General features: G+C 41.9%; 2 protein-coding genes across 3 annotated transcripts in view; one reads left to right on the plus strand and one right to left on the minus strand.

Moving 5' to 3' along the window:
- Window positions 1–7,271, plus strand: part of UBE2L3 (ubiquitin conjugating enzyme E2 L3) — a 22,416-nt gene extending 15,145 nt beyond the window's left edge. Inside the window, exons 3-4 of the mRNA XM_048821352.2 lie at window positions 668–854; window positions 4,425–7,271. Of these exons, the coding sequence (XP_048677309.1) occupies window positions 668–854; window positions 4,425–4,579 (342 nt within the window). The 3' untranslated portion in view covers window positions 4,580–7,271. The remainder of the gene's footprint in view (window positions 1–667; window positions 855–4,424) is intronic.
- Window positions 7,267–18,846, minus strand: part of YDJC (YdjC chitooligosaccharide deacetylase homolog) — a 26,717-nt gene continuing 15,137 nt past the window's right edge. For both annotated transcript variants that reach the window (XM_048821353.2, XM_048821354.2), the window contains exons 3-6: window positions 16,923–17,082; window positions 15,596–15,695; window positions 12,839–13,016; window positions 7,267–10,721 (exon numbers count right to left, since the gene is read on the minus strand). In XM_048821353.2, the coding sequence (XP_048677310.2) occupies window positions 10,379–10,721; window positions 12,839–13,016; window positions 15,596–15,695; window positions 16,923–17,082 (781 nt within the window). In that variant the 3' untranslated portion in view covers window positions 7,267–10,378. The remainder of the gene's footprint in view (window positions 10,722–12,838; window positions 13,017–15,595; window positions 15,696–16,922; window positions 17,083–18,846) is intronic.

An 18,846-nucleotide genomic window follows, 5' to 3' on the forward strand; every position in this document is an offset into this window, starting at 1 on the left:
CCTACTTTCATAGTCCTCTTATTGTACTCCTCCCAATATGATCTGATGAAAAGCACCCGAAACTGCACATGAATTCAGTGTTCTCATCAGCAGATGCAGGAAAAAAATGAATGATCAGCAGATTTTATGCAGTCAGCTAAAGCAAAAAGATTCTCTCAGAACATAGAGGGAAACCTGACAAGTCAAATTGCTCTGTTTGTACCACCATGTTGGGAGAAATGAAATAACTAGGTTTAGAGACAGAAACTGAAAACTTGAGGAAGAAAACGGGTATCTAAGAAAGGACTCGAAAACCTTTGTGAAATTGGGAATAACTAACAGTTGTGAGATTGGAGGCCTCTTTATCAATGTCACAAAGTTCTGCTTTCACCAAGTAGAAATGTCAGCCACCCCTCAGTGCTGCCATAACATGCATGGCTTTTTTTCTCCTTTCAAGGTAAATACAAATACTGACAAAACACTATTACCCCTTTGCAAAAGAATATTATGGTTTTGATATTTTCTGGCACATAAACCTAAATCTAGACATGTAAATGGACTTGAAGGCCTATACAGACAACAGGTGTATCTTAAACATGGACCATTCAAAAGACTGAGCACACAGTCCCTTCCCGTGTATCTCTTCTGATGTCTTAAATCCCGTAACGTTCTGTCTTTTCATTTGCAGGACAATCCTCCATATGATAAGGGAGCCTTCAGAATCGAAATCAACTTTCCAGCAGAGTATCCATTCAAACCTCCTAAGATTACATTTAAAACAAAGATCTATCACCCTAACATCGATGAAAAGGGGCAGGTTTGTCTGCCAGTAATTAGTGCTGAAAACTGGAAGCCAGCAACCAAAACTGACCAAGGTAAGACACTGTGTATGGTGAACTTAATCTCAAGTAACTGTGTTGGTTAAAGCCAAGGGATGCTTGGTATTATCCCAAGGTATCTGTTGTCTGTAGGTTTGTGCAATGGAGTACCCCCTCTGGGAATGTAGTGAATCAGTGGTGGTTGATCTTCAGTGATACGTTAGGATAATGCCATGACTTAGCATGTGTTGCTGTGGAGCTCCATCACTGATGATCAGAGCGTCAGGTTTGAAATACCTGGAAACCATAGAACGACAGATTCAAATCCTAACAAAGATGGCTCCTCTCTTAGTTCTTAAAAGATGATAAATTGAGTACTCTGAGACTTAGTGTGGAGGTCTCTTGGATAAGACCTTAAACATTTTAGGGTACGGTTGGGTTTGAGGGACTTTTCTATTTCCATTTATTGTCAGGCTGAGAATTTGTCTCTGTTTGATGCTGGCTGGCTGAGCTAATTGGTTTATATATTGGTATTGAATGCTGCTGGGTGACTATTGTAAGTATAACTATTGTTAGGGAGCTCCTTTTTTGTATGGGCTTTTTTTAGTGTTATAAACCCAAATTAATAATAGAGAGATTCTATATTTCATCAGAGCTTTAGTGACCACGAAGAGCTTTTTTTTATGTAGGAGGCAGAGTCTGTGCAGGTATCCTTGACCAAAAATTTCCCTTCTCCTAGTCCCCATCTGTCAGTTTCTCGCTGTGAACTATGTGTTGACAATAAACAAATACTATAGTTAATATGGATGTCCATGAAAACCCTTACATCTCTGACCTCCCCTTTTCACTTCCATATACTCATAACTTCCTAATACTATGTCTGATCTCAGCCCAGAGAAGGATTTAGGAAACTAATTGAAGTATTTTTGCCCACCAGTAACTTAAATAGCCAAATAAAAACCACCAAATCTATCACATGGTGAGTCCTCCAGGAGGAATAGCCCTTTAGCCAAATTTTGGGGAAAATTTAAGTTGGGACTGTGCATCTGCTAAAAACTTAAAATGGTGCTTCAGAGTGTGTCTGGTACAGAAGAGTAAAAGGAGAACTATACAGTCTCTCTACTTGGCCTAACACCTGGGCTTTGCTTTGCAGCTTCAGCTGATACTAATAATTGAAAATAGCAAAATCCTCTTTTTAAAATAAACAAGGGGAAAAATAAAACTGCCTTAAAATCAGGAATCTGGAAAAATCCTGGGTGAAAAAACATTGCTGATTTTTGCTGCATTTTGCAAGTTTACGCTGTGTTTAAAAATTCAGTTTCTCTCTTGCAATGGCAAAGAGTCTTCACAATGTGAATTCACTGCTTGTTGCCCCAGCCTTGTATAAAACTGTCTGCAACCAAATATTGCCAGTCTGGCTGACATGCACATTCCTCTTACCGTAAGACTAGAAGGGACCTCGATCATCTAGTCCAGTCCCCTGCACTCTTCCTCATCCCCATGCTGTGCTGCAAGATATGACTTTTAAAGTCTGCAGGAACCAAAGGGAAAAATGCAGCATCACTCAATGCAGTATCATGATAGCTTTAAACACACAAATGTCAGGAAAAAGGAAAGTTTAGGGGTCTCAACTCATCACACCTTTCATATACCAAATGCACCTCTTAAGGCTATACTACATTTTAAGGTTACAGCCACTTAATATTAAAAAGATACATGTGCATTGTGATTGCATTACTGTTAACTCATCTTAATACTATTTTAGGGCCTGACTTGTGTGTGTTAAATATTGCTGTAATATTTTTTTCATTTAATTATGTAATGTCTGTGAAAGAGGAGCTGTGGCATACTCTAGTGTTGATATTTGGCTTAGTATGGTGGCAGCTCTCAGATGCAGCTGTCTCATAAGTCAATTGTGTTGATATTGGCTGATTTCACTACTTTATTTAAACAACTCTAGTTTAAGATAAGCACATGTAAGCCAGCCCCTACCTTAGAAGTAGAGGAATAGGTTATCCTACTGGGATCCAAGTTTTGGTCTCGAGCTATGTTCCTCGCTCCCAGATGGGTGAGTGATGTGAATGCAATACATTAGACCCTCTGGCAGAAGCACCTGAATGTAGTATTCTAGTTACCATTTTGGTGAACTCTGAAATGATGTGATAAATGCCCGAGTGATGAACAGAGTCCAAATCCTCATCTGCTGAGACACTGTTGTGGAGTTGAGCATGGGGAAATATGAGTGCATTTAAAGTTGGGAAGTATGGAGAAGGAAGATGATATGCCTGCAGGAGAACAGTAATTTGTAGCCTGATTTGAGGCCATTCCAAACTCTCAAAAACATGTCCAAACAGTTATCCTCCCACAAGATTATAATATGGTTCATCTTTATAGCATTAATGAGACTGAACTGTGCGTTAACCATGCCCCTTGAATTTTGCTACAGACTTTGCAACATGTTACAAAAGTCTGTAGCGCATTTCAGTGCTGTAGTAGAGACTATAGTAGAGACTTCCCTCTTCTACAAGTACTATATTTATCAAGCAACTGTGGTGTTGAGGGAGGGAAACTTCCTTTAAATGATTTTTATACCCGAACATTCCAGAGAGCTGCTTTCCATTCCATATGACAGCTGGTTACCAGTGTGGAAAATATTAAGTTAATAAAGTTTTGGCATAGTTGCCTGAAAAGCAGGGGAGCAATGCTGTATATTGTTTGAGACCCTGAAATCTGACTGGATTGGGGTATGATGAATGAACGTCAGACAGTGAACTCCTGTTTTTTTCTACACACCTATTTTCTGTAGATCTAAGATACTTATCGCAGATAACCTAGCTTCCATTTGTGCATATTCCTTTCAATGACTGCACACCGTGTAGTACAGTATGAGAATTTGTGATTGCTGCAGCCTGTCAGTTTAGCTAATTAGTTCCTAATGGCCAAAGGAACATAAAAAACAAAGTTGCTTTAGATTTCACAGCAGTTTGCCAAGTCCATAATTTGAGTGCTGAGTCTAGTTTAGGTTAATGTGGTTAAGACAGACATTTCTCATGAAGAACATTGACGTTTTTAGAGCATGGTCATGAATATTGGGGTGAGAATCACCCTGAAGTATTACCAGTTTGTTCATCCAGTATATCTTCACCAGCAGGTATATTTGGCAGTTCATGTTGGAGTAATGGTAGAAATTGTTTCAGGAAATGAGAGAATATCCAATTTATTGTATTCATTTTAGACCAGTTGTTTGTAACAATGGTAGTTTCTTCCATATACAGCTAGATAAAATATGTTTCATCAGTCGCGCCAGTTACTTAGCCAGAAAATCTGGAATGCAGTTTGAGCTGTATGGGATTTGTCTATTAGTTTTCTAGTGTCAACTTCCAGTTTTTCCCTTCTTGAGATGAATTATGAATTCAGAATCACTACCAACCTAAAATTTTGAACTGCGTGCGGTTGCTATGTACTTGTTCATACAATGTATTGGTCTGTCTTTGGAAAGCATACAGATTTATAGGGACATTCTTTAACACCATTTAAACTCTTATTTTTAGTGCATCACTCTTACATTTTGGCTATTTAAAAATTAAATGTTCAAGTCACTGACAGTACTTGTACTTCTTTTGACAGTAATCCAGTCCCTCATAGCACTGGTGAATGACCCACAGCCCGAGCACCCCCTTCGGGCTGACCTAGCTGAAGAATACTCTAAGGACCGTAAAAAATTCTGTAAGAACGCTGAAGAGTTTACAAAGAAATATGGTGAAAAGCGACCAGTGGACTAAAATCTGACACAATTGATGTCAGCAATGTGTGTTAGAAGATCCGGAGCAGTGCATTTCAGACACACCACAAAGCAGGACTCTATGGAAAATTGACAAGTGCCACCTTTTGGTGTTAACTTGTGGCTGTTACTAACTTTCTACAGTTTTCTTAATCAAAAGTGGTCTAGGTAACCTGTAAAGAAAGGATTAAACATTTAAGATGTTCTAGTTCTGCTTTCTTTGTTTAAAAATCACTGCTTCAGTATACTTTAAAGGATGCTGTTTCTTTTTCTTGTCAGAATTTATCAAAAATATCTTACTTATATTCTGCCCTTAAAATTCAAAAGGTTGTGGCTATTTCTTATTTTCCCTTGCAGTTCCCACTATCTTGCGTTCATTTAATTTTTCATTTAATTTTCTTCCCCCAAACTGATGTCTTAGAAAACATATATTCCTGTCCTGACAGAAAATGGTTGAATGTTTGGTAGTTCTGTTTACTTTTCTCTTCAGATGTTGCACTGTTCTTTGTGGAACTTAGGTTGCAAGTTCCCCTTAACTTCAGTTTGTAACATAATAAACAAAAACAACCCCCCCACAAAAACAATCAGAAACAAAGCCTAGGTCTTATGTAAATCTGGCTGATGTTACCACAATAATGTTTATTAAATGGGGAAACCCAAGTTTTGTGTGCGTGATTGAATTAAAATATGACTTATGTGCTGGTTTCGGAAAACTGAAAAAAAAAAAATTCTGTCGCAAATGAATAGTGGAATGTGATTATGAAGTTCTTTCACTTTAATTCTTAATATCTATGCAGACTAGCTAGGAAAAAATTGCACAGAACAGCATTTCAACCACTTTAGAAGAGTTTCAGAAATTGGGGACCAATAGGTACCAAAGTAACAAACTGTGTTTGAATTAAAAATCAATACTTTTTGGAAATGTTAATTTTGAAATTAAAAGCTAAATCTGACACCACGGCTAATCATTTGAGTACATCTTTCCATCAAAATGTATTATGAAACCATCTGTATTTTTTGGGATGGCAAACCCCTCCCCCCCCAATTATTGTATGATTCTTTTTTTGAAAATGGTATGAGAATAGCATTAAGCAATAAACTAATAACTAGAATACATTTCACTAGTACTGTTCATAAATATCTGTAAGAAATAATATACTATGCTTGAGTTAGATGATTCAATGAGTATTTAAAGTAACACTCCCTCCTATCTTATTTTTACCTGAATAAGTTATTTTCCCTTCAATCCAAGGCATGCCTGCTCAGAAAAAAGGACTGTTCAGGACTCAGTACCCTTTATAATCTGTTTTTCATATTTTTTAACTACCTGTTTTTTCCCCCTAAATCTAAAGTGAGGTCATAGCCACACAAACCGCCTTCTCTTCCCAATCATTAGAATTTTGATATCTTATTGAACAAGCAGGTTGATTTCCAGAAATTAGGAGTGCATATCATTTTGATGTGCAGGAAGCTGTATTAGTAAATTCTTCACACCCAGATGGTTATTTGTACTCCTACGATCAGCATTAGTACAGCCTCTGTCTTTGCAATGTTTCAGGACTTTTGTGTGTCTAGGGAGCAGTAGAGACCCTTTAGGTTTTAATGTCTTGTATGTTTCCGGTCTTTTCTGCCCAGCCCTTTTTATCTAGATCCAGCTTTGATTCAGAATTTAGCATAAAGAATGACAGCCCAGTACCTTTGTTGAAAAGTAAAACATTTTAAAAGTGAGGGACCTTAAGAACTTTCATGTTTAAGTATTCTTAGACAGATTCTTTGGCAGGTAAATAAAGTTAAACCGTGGTCACCTTATTTAAGGAAACTTGCATTTCCTAAGTGTTTTCAGGCTTGGTGAGAGCACTGTCTATTACCAAATTTTCTCATCTTTGTGTCTTCATTTGCAGAAAGTTCATACTGATTTTGTTTCATTCACGCTCACTGATTCATAATAAAAAAAAAAAAAAAGCCAAATTATCTGTCAAACTGAAGTGTGTGTAACTTCTGCAACAGATACCTAAATGGCCCACTGTTTTTTCTCTCCTCTTGATCACGTCTGTTAGCATGGAAACTTGCCATTGCCCAAATTATCCTTTCATATTTATAAAAACTGTAGCACCTGTTTGTCACTCTTGTTTCTATATAAAAGTGAATATACCTTCTGATTGTAAACCTCTCAGGATAAATGCTGCATACATGTGAATTGGTGCCATTAGATACCACTGAAAGGGAACTGAAGAGGTTGGATAATTCCAGGAACTGCAGTTCAAATTCACATCAGCCTATAGCAAGGTCGTGCCTATTATCTAATTTTATGTGTAGGGGTTAGGTGGAAGAAAATATTAATCTCAGTTCTCTTCTTGCTTTCTTTATAGTCCAGTACCCAAACCACAAGATGTGAAACACAAGTAGTAGCTTTTACTTATAGGTGACTCTCTTTGCAAAAGATACAGACCAAATAAGTATGTGTAATGTATGGTTGAAGTGGGAGTAGAAAATGAAGAGTACTAAGCCAGTCCTGTGTTAACTCAGGAATTCAAGCTCTTGTCCTATCTGGTTCTCTAAGCCATGCTCAGTTCTAAACATCCAGTTTAAAACCCCAAACTACAGCATCCTGGTGAAACGATACACCCAAGAGTATTGGTGTAGGCTTTCTGCAATTCCATTCTGCTCTCTGTAATAAAAAGGCTCTCAAAGGCTTTGTGGCATGATTTATTTTTAGACAGACTGAATTTTGAAAATATCTGTATACAGGGAAAGCTTATCATTGGTTTGTTGAGTATTCTTCTTGTGAACTTCATATCTCTCAAGACTCTCCCAGAGCACTTTATCATTTCCCTATTTACATAAAAATAGTTCAGCTAAAAGTCCATGTACTTAAAATGAGGAGTTCTTTACTCACACTTCCACCTGAAAGTGCTTTCAATTCATTTGACTGTTAAAATCCTGTTTTTGTCCTATTTATTTAAAAAGATGGACATTTACAAAATTATCTAATATTCACAGTACAGAACTGAATCGGTTAAGGCCACTCACGCTGATTTCACAGTGTTCAGTGCAGGTGAAGGCAGCAGAAAATGAGCACAAACAGTAGAAAAGAGAAGATGTTCTGATGATTGTGTGATCAAAGAAAATTCATAGTAAGTACTCATGAGAATAAATCAAAGGTTAAAAATTATGTAATAAGGTAATGTGTAAAAATCTGCGATCCCGTATTCGATGATCCACAGTGCCTCCAGGCATATTACTGCACATGAAAACCATATAATCAAACACTAGGTGGCACTCATACTTCTAACAGCACTTTTACAATCTCATTCTTTCATGGCTGAGTGCAACGCTTCCATTCCTTGTTCTTTTATTCTACTTTATCACAATCAGTAACCTGGAAACTTTACCACTAAATGTAAAGACTGGTATTAATGTAAAGTTGTTTGACATATCGAGCACTTCCAGAAATTGGTTTCTTTTGTAATTTTGCCTCACCCACATTGTACATCATGTACATATTACAATGCAGATTGTAAATCTGGAATTAATATTGTGGTATAATCTAAATTTATGGAATTGCCCTGAAAGGTGCTTGATATAGCAATCTTAATAGTGCATTAATGTTAGTTTTGTTTGGGTTTTTTCCCCTTACACAAAGAAAGTTCCCAGTTGGTTAGGAACCCAAGGCCAACTAGGTCCTGTTAATCATGGGAAAAAATTATGGCCTCTGAGCACACAGCCCTGGTATGACTGGGCAGTTGTAGACTTTGATTTTTCTACAGTTTATGCTTCAAACAGTTAAGACTTTATAAAAATAAACGCATTGTGCTAAAATGAGGTTTGCGTTGTCTAAAGGGAAAAATTCTGGTCAGGCTGGGATGAAGTGCATTTTTCCATCTCTTTATAAATCCAAGATGGCGGAACAACACTGACACATTAAACTACACTTTGGATTCACTAAGCTTAGAAAAATCTCATACCTCAAGGAGAAAAGGAGGACTTGTGGCACCAGAGACTAACCAATTTATTTGAGCATAAGCTTTCGTGAGCTACAGCTCACTTCGTCGGATGCATGTAGCTCACGAAAGCTTATGCTCAAATAAATTTGTTAGACTCTAAGGTGCCACAAGTCCTCCTTTTCTTTTTGCGAATACAGACTAACACGGCTGTTACTCTGAAACATACCTCAAGGAGGATTTTTCAGAACGTACTAGATGAATGAAAACTGACCTGTAGTAGAACTGTAGCAAATGGTGCCAGGAACTGGAGAAATTAGAAAGCACTGATGATAATCAGAGTTTTGTTTTGCCCTTCTCATTGTCATTACTCCCTCTAGACCGTAGACTATCTTCATGTTTACAGTAAGTGGCCATCACAGGAACTAGCTCATGAAAGGGAAGAGTATGCTGTATTGACAGGCGATGGTAGGATTTTTACAGGTAACATTCTTCATGAACTATCTAATGGATCAATGGTTGCTGTTCTTGTAAAAAGAAAAGGAGTACTTGTGGCACCTTAGAGACTAACCAATTTATTTGAGCATGAGCTTTCGTGAGCTACAGCTCACTTCATCACTGTATCTGTACAAGTTTTTTCATGCAGTTGATAGATTTCCACTCCATACGGCTAAATGCAGTGCCTTGCATAATGACAGGTTTCAGAGGAACAGCCGTGTTAGTCTGTATTCGCAAAAAGAAAAGGAGTACTTGTGGCACCTTCGTAGCTCACGAAAGCTCATGCTCAAATAAATTGGTTAGCCTCTAAGGTGCCACAAGTACTCCTTTTCTTTTTGCGAATACAAACTAACACGGCTGTTCCTCTGAAACCTGTCATTATGCAAGGCACTGCATTTAGCCGTATGGAGTGGAAATCTATCAACTGCATGAAAAAACTTGTACAGATACAGAGTGATGAAGTGAGCTGTAGCTCACGAAAGCTCATGCTCAAATAAATTGGTTAGTCTCTAAGGTGCCACAAGTACTCCTTTTCTTTTTGCGAATACAGACTAACACGGCTGTTCCTCTGAAACCTGTTCTTGTAAAGTCATCTAAAAAGCCTGTCTGGAAGTGCTGTCATTAAAATGACTTTCTTTCGACTGCGTAATGCCTAGAGCCTACTTAAATAGAACAGTAACTCTGCATCCAGCTACTTGTGTGGAGTATGATTGAAGGCAGCAGAAGGCTAATAGCATGAGTTGATTACTTTTAGTGAAAAAAAAAAAAAAGGCCTGCAGTGACCATTCCTTTTCTGTAGGCATGAGTAAAGCTGCAACAGTAAAAAAATGAAAGAAAAATACAGTAATTTCTGACTATTTAACTACTTTAAAAAGGGGAATGCTCAAAGCTACTAGGCTGACAAAAAATCAGCCTCCCCGGGCCAGCTGAGTCTGGGCTATGTATCTTTTTGCAACTAATCGCTGCCACCTCATACACACAAAATCTTCCAAAAGTTGATGTGTGATTGTCAGCCGTGTGTGGATCTGCTATTGCAGCATCTGCAGGAACTGATTAATTGTTAGTCTGTCAGTTGGGCCTTGGCTTTCAAGTTAAATTTTGGGGTGGAGCGTGAATATGTTACACACAGGAAATCCATCGCTTTCCAATCAGCTGGGGTGTTTTACAACTCTGATGACAATGAGAGAGATACAGGCTGGGATATTGCTGCTAGGTGCTTTGGAGAGTCCAGGTATTTCAAATTAGTGTAAATATAGGCTGCTGCCAGTCCATTCACAGTTCCCTTCTGCGTTAACGAGAGGTATACGATCAGCGACAGATCCCCCACCCCCCCGCCACAAGCTATATTTAGCTTCTCTTGCTTAAAGATCTTTAAATGCACAAAGTTGAATGTTCCTTGTTTTGTAATAGCTTTGCAACTCTGGATTCATTAATGTTTGGAGTTCATGCAAGCGTTCCCATGACTGTGAAAAATCATCCGGTCCTTCTCCACAGCCGCCAACAGGTGGAATAGTGGGGTACCCTGGATGTACCATCAGTTCAATTGTGACTGTTCTGCTTTGCTGATGTTGAGGTGAAAATTGAGTCATCAGAGAGTTTTCCTTGGTGGCAGAAGCCGCCACGGCAGTATCAATGGCGCTCTGAATGTTGCTGACAGACATGCTTTTGCCCATGGTGCTCAAACCGATATAAATGTCAGCCCACCTGTTGGGGGGAGGATACAAAAATTAATATGAACAAAAGGCATGAAACTTAGCTGTAGCCTTAGACTCTCAAAAAAAAGTTAATTTCACATGATCTTTTGTTAGTGTAAATATTTAATACAAAATAAAATCAAATACAACTACCACTGAACAGGATAACTCCTCCTTTCATTATTAGCATACGCCAACACAGAGCACCGGCATTTTACACAGCAGTTTTTGAACAAAGGCTCCATTCCTGCAGGCTGTTCGGTGTGGGAGGACCCTGCTCCCACAGAGAGCCCCGATGAAGTCAACCCTAGTCCCACTGTTTTGGTTGGAGAATGTTTAAATGTGTCATGGTACGGCTCTTGCTGGGGCCCTGTGGCTGTAGACCCACCTTAGAATGTGGGGAGGAAGGGTGGTGACCATGCAGGATATTGTTTACTACTAGACATGAAAATAGTGTGTTTTTATTGAAAGTTTCATTTTTTTAAAATGAGTAAATCATAGTTTCAGGTTATAGTTACCTCTAATAGCTTAAATTTGACTCTAAAATGGGAAACCTTGCTAACAGATCTGCCCCCCGTGCACAGCAGAGACATGCTTGCTTACTTTAGGGACAAAATTACAGGGTTTTACTACAGTTAGTACTGAAGAGCCAACAAACCCAAGAGGCAGGGAGCCAGAGGCAATGCATTCTTGTGCATTCGCAACAGAATTGTTGACTATGTTCCAGCTGCAGGGCCAAACTCTTGTTTCACCTGTGCAATCCCAAACGGGTTCGATGTGTGTAAGGGAGTGCAGAATTAGAATACAATAAAGTTCCCAGGTATAACTGAGGACAGAACTTGGCCTAGGAAGGCCACTTGTCTGGTGTTAAACTGGACAGTCCTCTTTTTCAAAGGTTTGTCCCCTGTCTGGTACTGGGACAAAACTGGATGAGGTTTTGTTCGGTATTGGCTGAGGGATTCTGCTCCGCCCCCTCCAGCTCTTAAAAATAGCACCCCTGTGTGGCATGACCTTGAATGCACCATTTGTACAAGATTATGCTGATGGGGCCAGGGCAGCAAGCTCTTAAAGATGGAGCCTCCTCTGTGTGGTGTGACCTCACGCACTGGACGCATGAGGTCATGCCAGCAGGGGTGGGCCCACGCTGCTCCCGGAAGCACCAGAATGTCGTGTGAGTGGCTGCTTTAATCTGTATTACTGCGAATGGTGCATAAGCAGGCAAGACCCCAATGTGACTTTCAGATTTCAGGCTGAGTTTGCAGGACTGACAGCAACTCAGTCTTTTTAATTGTAAACTGATGAAATTTGACAAAACCACCATTACTACACAATAAACATAGGGTCATACCAATTATACAAAGTCATGGCTGGAGCACTTTAAGAAGTCTGGTTTGAACGGCCTGCACAGATGCTAGAGATCAGTTTCATGGGTCTTGCTCTGCTTCCCTTTGGCTTCAGCCATTTTGTCTCCCTCCACCTCTCTGCTATAGTTTTTTTTGCATGTGTTTGTTTTATCACAGTTTGCCCCTTTGGCCAACAGGAGCCTAGATGGAGAAGTGGAAGTAAAACAGACATGAACAAACAGAAGTCAGAGAGACAAGGGGGGTGAGGTCATATCTTTTATTGGATCAACCTCTGTTGGTGAGAGAGAGGTCACACAGAGCTCTTCTTCAGGTCCTGAAGCTGAAAGCTTGTTTCTCTCATCAACAGAGGGCTAGTCCAATGAAAGATATGACCTCACCCACCTTGTCTCTCTCCTATCCTGGGACTGACATGGCTACAGCACTGCAAACAGAAGTTGGTATTTACACTTTCCCTCATGTCTCAGTGGGAGACTGCAGTGCCGCATGTCTACCACCACTTGGTGCTGTGGGAGGCTATAAATCAGCAGCAGCTGCAGGCCAATTACCTGATTCAAGATGGTGTTTCCTATAAGTTAACCTAGTGTTTATCTCTGTGCCCTTGAGTCCAAAGGACACACAAACCATGACAGAAACTGTCCCTTTGAGGTAGGAGAAGGCCTGCTCTCTCTTTCTGTAATGTTCTGCGTGGGAAGATGAAGAACATCAAGACCTGGTAAAATCTGAGTTCTTTAATGTATATATGTGATGGGTGTGTCTGTCTTACCTTATTCCATGTCTTGTAAACACATCTACTGTGTCAAGGGAATCTTTTTCCACTCCCAGATAAAAGTCCATTAGAGGTGGCTCTATCCATGCACAGCTGTGAAGGCCTGGTTCTATTGGCACACGTGTATACTTGATCCCATACTCTTCTAACACCTGGGCAAACACACGTCTAACCTCTACAAGAAAAGCCAGAGAGAATTTACAGGTAGAAATTAGGTAACTAGGAAATCAGCTCCCCTTTTCCTTTCAATTGAAAAATATAATTCCACATAGCCTTTCTCCCCCTTAAAGGGTCTTCACCTGTGGGGCGTCCCAAGACCCTCTCCCTTTACCTCCCTCCCACCCACAAAGCACAGTGTCCAAAGAATCCCATCAGCACCTGGTAAAATTACTCCACAGCCGGAGCTCTGCTACTGGCCCTGCACACGGGGTGCCAGCTGTAGGCCCTGTGCCCAGGGCTCTGCTCCTGGCCCCATGCCCACTCCCAGACTTTTACCCCTGTCTGGGTCTCCCACTCCCAGAGACATGGCACTGCTCCCGGTCCTAGCTGCAGGGCGGAGGGAGGCCCGGACAGGGGTAAAGGGACTGGCTTTCAGCATCCCCACTATTAAAAGGGTTCCAGTGCACTGGCTGTGCCCCACTGATCCCATTTGTAAAATGGAAACAAAGCTACTCCCCCACCTTCATAAAGCACACTGAGATCTCTGGATGGAAAGTGCTCCACAAATACAAAGCATTATTGGCATTAGGGGCTGTTTGTACTTGAAGACATCATCAGCTTTAATATGATCTGCTAACATGGGATTTTGCAGTGTAGGCTCTTCAGGATGTATCCATCCTGAGCTACTGTGACTCACATACATCATGACCCTGGTAATAGAAGTTGGCTCTGAGTGCACCTTTATGTGTCAATTTCACCGAGTTGCTCTAAAATCACCAGCTTCCAGTGAAGTTTTCTCTTGCTGCAATGAGCTGATTGACCTAGAATGAGGCTCTGTCTCTATCTGAGGCTCTGTCTCTATCTGAATCTCTGCTGACGGGTGAAAGGTGACTCCAGTCAGGCCCTGTGATTCTCAGAGACTTGCTGGAAGAGTGGGGCCTGAACTGCTCTGAAGCTGGGGCTTCAAATTCCTCATCCTAGAAATAGCAGCTCTGTGGCCCACTGCCAGATCTCCCAATGTACACCTTAAAGTGAGGCTCAGCTGATCAATTACTGTTGTCCTGGGAGACTGGCAGAAGCGGAAACCTCTCCAGTCTTGTCAGCAGCTATACTCCATTTACTGCTCCCTGAGGCCAGCACCACAGCTATGGTGGATAAACAGCTTGGCTGAAACCTCCCAAAGTGCATGATATACTTCTGGGTGTTTGCATGCGAAGCTCGGGTGTTAGCACTTCAGGAGCTTTGGCACCTCCTACTGCTGCACAAAATCTTCCTACGATAGTGTGATCAGTACAACCACTTCTCTCACCAGGCCTGGGCCGCTTGGAAGCGTAATTTGATCAGTTCTTCCTATTATAATTAAATCTTATCTTTATTGCTCTTTGTTATTATAATTAAGTATTAACAGGCAGCATTTGAGTTGTTCTGTTGGAAGGGAAGCCAGGGAAATCTCCACCCTCCGCTCAGAAGCTTGAATTTCCCTGGGTGTTTTCAGCATCTATTATCCAGACGTGTCTGGGAAACATGCAGCATAAAATGTCTTCCCGACTCCTTTCTGACTGGACTGACCACCTGCCTCTTTGAACACAGACCTCTGCACTGCATGTATGTGACAGGAAGGGGCATAGGATGGTATAGCAAGCTTCCTTCCTCCCACCCACAAATCTCTCCCCGATCCTTCTCCACCCGCTTGCTCCCCTCTGTGCCCAGCAGAGAGGGAGAAACGTAGGAGCCCTAAATGTATTGTGTGCAATTCCTGCTACTTAATTATAAGAAATGTGCTGCGGAGATCAGAAAGCTGCAGTGAATGGCAGCAAAACAACTGCTGGTTTGGGCAGGGAGTCAGAATGATTCATAGATTCAGAGCATTTAAGGCCAGAAGGGACCCTCATGATCAGCTAGTCAGATCTCCTGCATAGCAGAGGCCAGAGAGCCTTGCCATTTAAGGAGAGCCCAGCACAGATATCCGGGGGCAGAAGGGAACATGTTCAAAGGCACAAAATGTAGTCAGTCGCCTAACTGCCATTTGTATTTCTGTACATCCTGCCCCATCCCTCCCCCCAAAGGATTAAAGGGTCTCTTCTTCTCATGTCATGATGCCTTTAAGCACAATCATCTCAAATGTCTGATGCTAATAAAATGCGGGGGAAAGAAACACCCAGTTATTGACAAAATTAAAACAATTTTAAGAACAAAAACCTCCCCCAACAGCATTTTAACGCTCTGACTTTCAGAATGGCCAGTCAGCTGCCCGTACCCCGCTTGACTCCAACTGTGACAGGGGCAGGGAATTAGTAGAGGAAAACCCTGCTCTGAACTGTCAACCCTGGAAGGGAAGCTGCCATTCTAGGACCGTGAAGATCCTCAATGTTAGAGGCAGCGAAAGGGAAGTTAAATGGCAGCTGATTCAGGCACAGGAAGGATCATTTCCTCTCGTGCTGGCTGGTGACATTTCATGCAATAGTTCCTGACCAAATACCTTTGTGTGAAGGATCATTCAGCAAATCGAGAGTGGGGGTGGTGTGGGGGGTGTTCCCTCAAAGCAGAATTATCCTTAATTCTGGGGGGCTGGGAGGAATATCACCACCACCCTACCTGGGAGAACATGAACATGCTGGTGTCCGTCCATGTGATGAGGGACATGACCTGTCAATTCACGAAAGAGGTCAACTTGTGCCGTTAGCTCCTGTTTCACCTAAATAATGAAGACAGCAGGCGGTGGGGGGGGGAGGGGAGAGAGAGGGAGAGTTGTCACTAGTGCAGAGAATAGGAGATGTCTGGTACAAGGTATTCACTGGAGTACACCCCGCCCCATCCACGACACCGTCCATTATTACTCTTGTAGGGCCTGCTCCTCGGAGGTGCTGAGCACCCTCAACTGTCAGCAAAGCCAACCCTGGACTCTACTCTGTAATTGCCAAGGGCCCTGGGTTCCCATTAGCTTTCTAGGATCAGGCCCCTAGAGCATGGTCTGTGTGCGCGGGGCTATACATGGAGAGTGAGATTGTCAAAGCCACCTAAGGGAGCTGGGTTTCCAGTTCCCATTAAAGTGAATGGGAAATAGGCATTCAGCTCTGACAATCTGAGCCCAACATCTCTGTATGCTCTTTGAAGCAGGCACTGCCGACCTTTCAGTCTGTGCAACCTTCGCAGGGAAGCCTCTCCTTGAATGTGGTTATCCGTGGCTGAATGCGCAGCTCTTCACAAACAACAGGGAAGTGAAGGCTCTTGGCTTTCGCCAGCCCTTGTGTGGGTGATTCCTACCCTGACCCACCCATGCACCTTAGCACACGTTACTACGCTCCTGGGCCTCTCCTGAAGATCCACCCAGAGATGTTAAATTGTGTGGTGGCTTTGTGTTCTAGAAGAGTCACTGGGGACAAGATTGAAGCCACAAAACTTCTCTGACTTGCTACCAAAATCCTGTTGGAACACAGATGAAAACCTCTTGCACCAACCCAATGGGTTTAACATACTCTGAATCTTCAAGTTGATAACTATCAGAAGCAAACGGTTTTTCTTCAGGCAAATTAATCCTAATAAGTGCTTCTATTGCATTTCCCATGCAATGATTTCAGGACACCTTATAAACAATAATTCCTGTAAAACCCCATCCACTTAGGTAAGCGGTTATAACATAGCCGCATGTGGGGAAACCGAGACACAGAAAAGCGCTGTGACTTGCTTATAGTCACAAGGCAGATCTAGGAGTAGAACCCAGAGCGCCTGCCTGCCAGGCTCCTGCTCCAACTACAAGACAATAGTCTCCAACACAGGCCATGTTAATTCTGGAGCTCACCCTGAGCTCTGACCTCGAGAAGCTTTCCACATGATCTATGGATGAGTAATAAAGCAAAATGATTCTAGGGAAAGTTATGTCAATAGAAAGTGTTTGGGTAGCGTCAGCTGCTTTTTCTCCCACCTCTGACATTTTCAGGAGACCTTTTGCTAGAACTGTCCTGAATCCCATCTTTCCGTGGAAGAATCCGTCTTTGTTGAGCAGGGAGGAGTTCTTCTTGAGTGCCTTGCTGACAGGAGAGCCCTCGGACAGGTTGGCGTGCAGACCTATTGGAATGTTATGCCTAGAATATGAACAAAAGGCTGGTTAAGTTTCACCTTCCTGTAGCCAGTGGGCGAAATCCTAGTTAAGGAGCTGGATTTATGTGGAGGGGTTTCAGAGTCTCTTTTCATCATGAAATTTAGAGTTGCTGCTCCTCTGGAAAGCGAGGCAGAGCAAGATGCTGAACAAGAGTCGATCCTATCCAGGGATCACTCCTGTGTTGTCTGCTGGGAGACAATCTAATAGGTCCCTTCCACCTCAAATGTCTTTGATTCTGTGCGACACAATGGCAGGAACAGAAGCAATGAAACATCTTGGGCCAAACTCTGCCCTGCTGTAACTCCATTGTAGTGAATTTGGCCCTCATCACCCTGCTTCTGACAGCAGTTCATTGGTATTTTCATAGACAATGCATCTAGAGATGGAGTTTATTACATTAAAAATACGTTGTTTACGGGATATTCCAGGTTTGCCTGACAGCTTATTTTTAAGATGCCCTTTGATAAAATCCAGTTATAGACAGTACATAAGACCTATACAGTAGATATTATGGTAACAGTGCAAGCTACGAATGTATGGTAAGAAACCCCAGCGTTTAAGGGCAATTCAGTTCAACAGGCTGAATTTGTGATCACAGACAGTGCCCAGGTCTTCTGTTTATGTACAAGGACAATTGCTGACTGAACAACATGGATGGTGTTGTACGAATTAGCACTTCTCTCTATTAGAGAAGGATGGTAACAGCAGAGAGTTGGCAGAGGATAAATGCAAAGCCTACACTTAAATAACAGCAAGGGTCTGTCTTAATAACTGGATTAAAAATTAACAAAAGCCAGCAGATCTCTTAAAATGTAATTTACTGAAATGCTTTGCATAGCAATTACATTTTCTTGCTCAGTGTTTATTATGGTTTCCCCTACAATGAATATAGGAACCACAAGTGCTCAGATATGTTGTTTGTTTCTCTGTTGCTTCTGGAAATGCTTCTGTGTTGGCCTAATTATGCTTTGAAACGCCTCCCAGAGCTATTCCTGGGTCTCCTGTAGACCCAGGAAGGGGTGGAGGACTAATATAGCGCCTTTCTCACTAGCTCTGCTGCAACACGGCTGCCGTGTTAGAGCACTACCAGCCTCTGAGTGGCCGCTTTGAGGGACTTTGCCATTGCACCTTCATACCTTAAAACGGTCGGGTTTGCAACCATTTAAATCCCACCTTTCATGTGACCTTTACACGTAGGTGCTGCAAAGGGCAGTAGGAACTCTCGGGCATGATGGATTCCAGAACAAAGCTGGCAAAAGTTAACTTATTATTTCAAAACTCCACATCCCAGCCAGCCCCACTCCTGGGTTCCCCAGTGTGTCCTGACTTCCATAAGCCCCACTTTTAAACTACTTGGGGCAGCAGTACTGTGTCAGCTACATTGGGTGCCTTAGTGTGGACAGGGCTCCGGCTCCAGCAGCTGTTTCCAGCCACATGCTCTGAGCACATTTACCTGACATGGTGCTAAAAACAGCTGCTGGAGCCAGAGAACCTTCTCCACAAGGGCACCAATTCAGTTAATACCAATGCAGCTGAACCTACCTGGGAACTTCGTTACCATTCCCTGGTGTAGCGATGCGTATGGGGTTTGATCTTTCCCCGTGACAGGGCACTCAATGGGGCTGGAATACTTACAATGGATATTCTGTATGGTTTGCCATGTGGGCGTTTTCTAGTTGTCAGGGAGGGAAAGCCTGAAGAACGGCTCTAGAGCAGTGGTTCTCAAAGCCGGTCTGCCGCTTGTTCA

This window comes from Caretta caretta, chromosome 15 (assembly GCF_965140235.1).
Source record: "Caretta caretta isolate rCarCar2 chromosome 15, rCarCar1.hap1, whole genome shotgun sequence".
NCBI classification, from domain to species: domain Eukaryota; kingdom Metazoa; phylum Chordata; order Testudines; family Cheloniidae; genus Caretta; species Caretta caretta.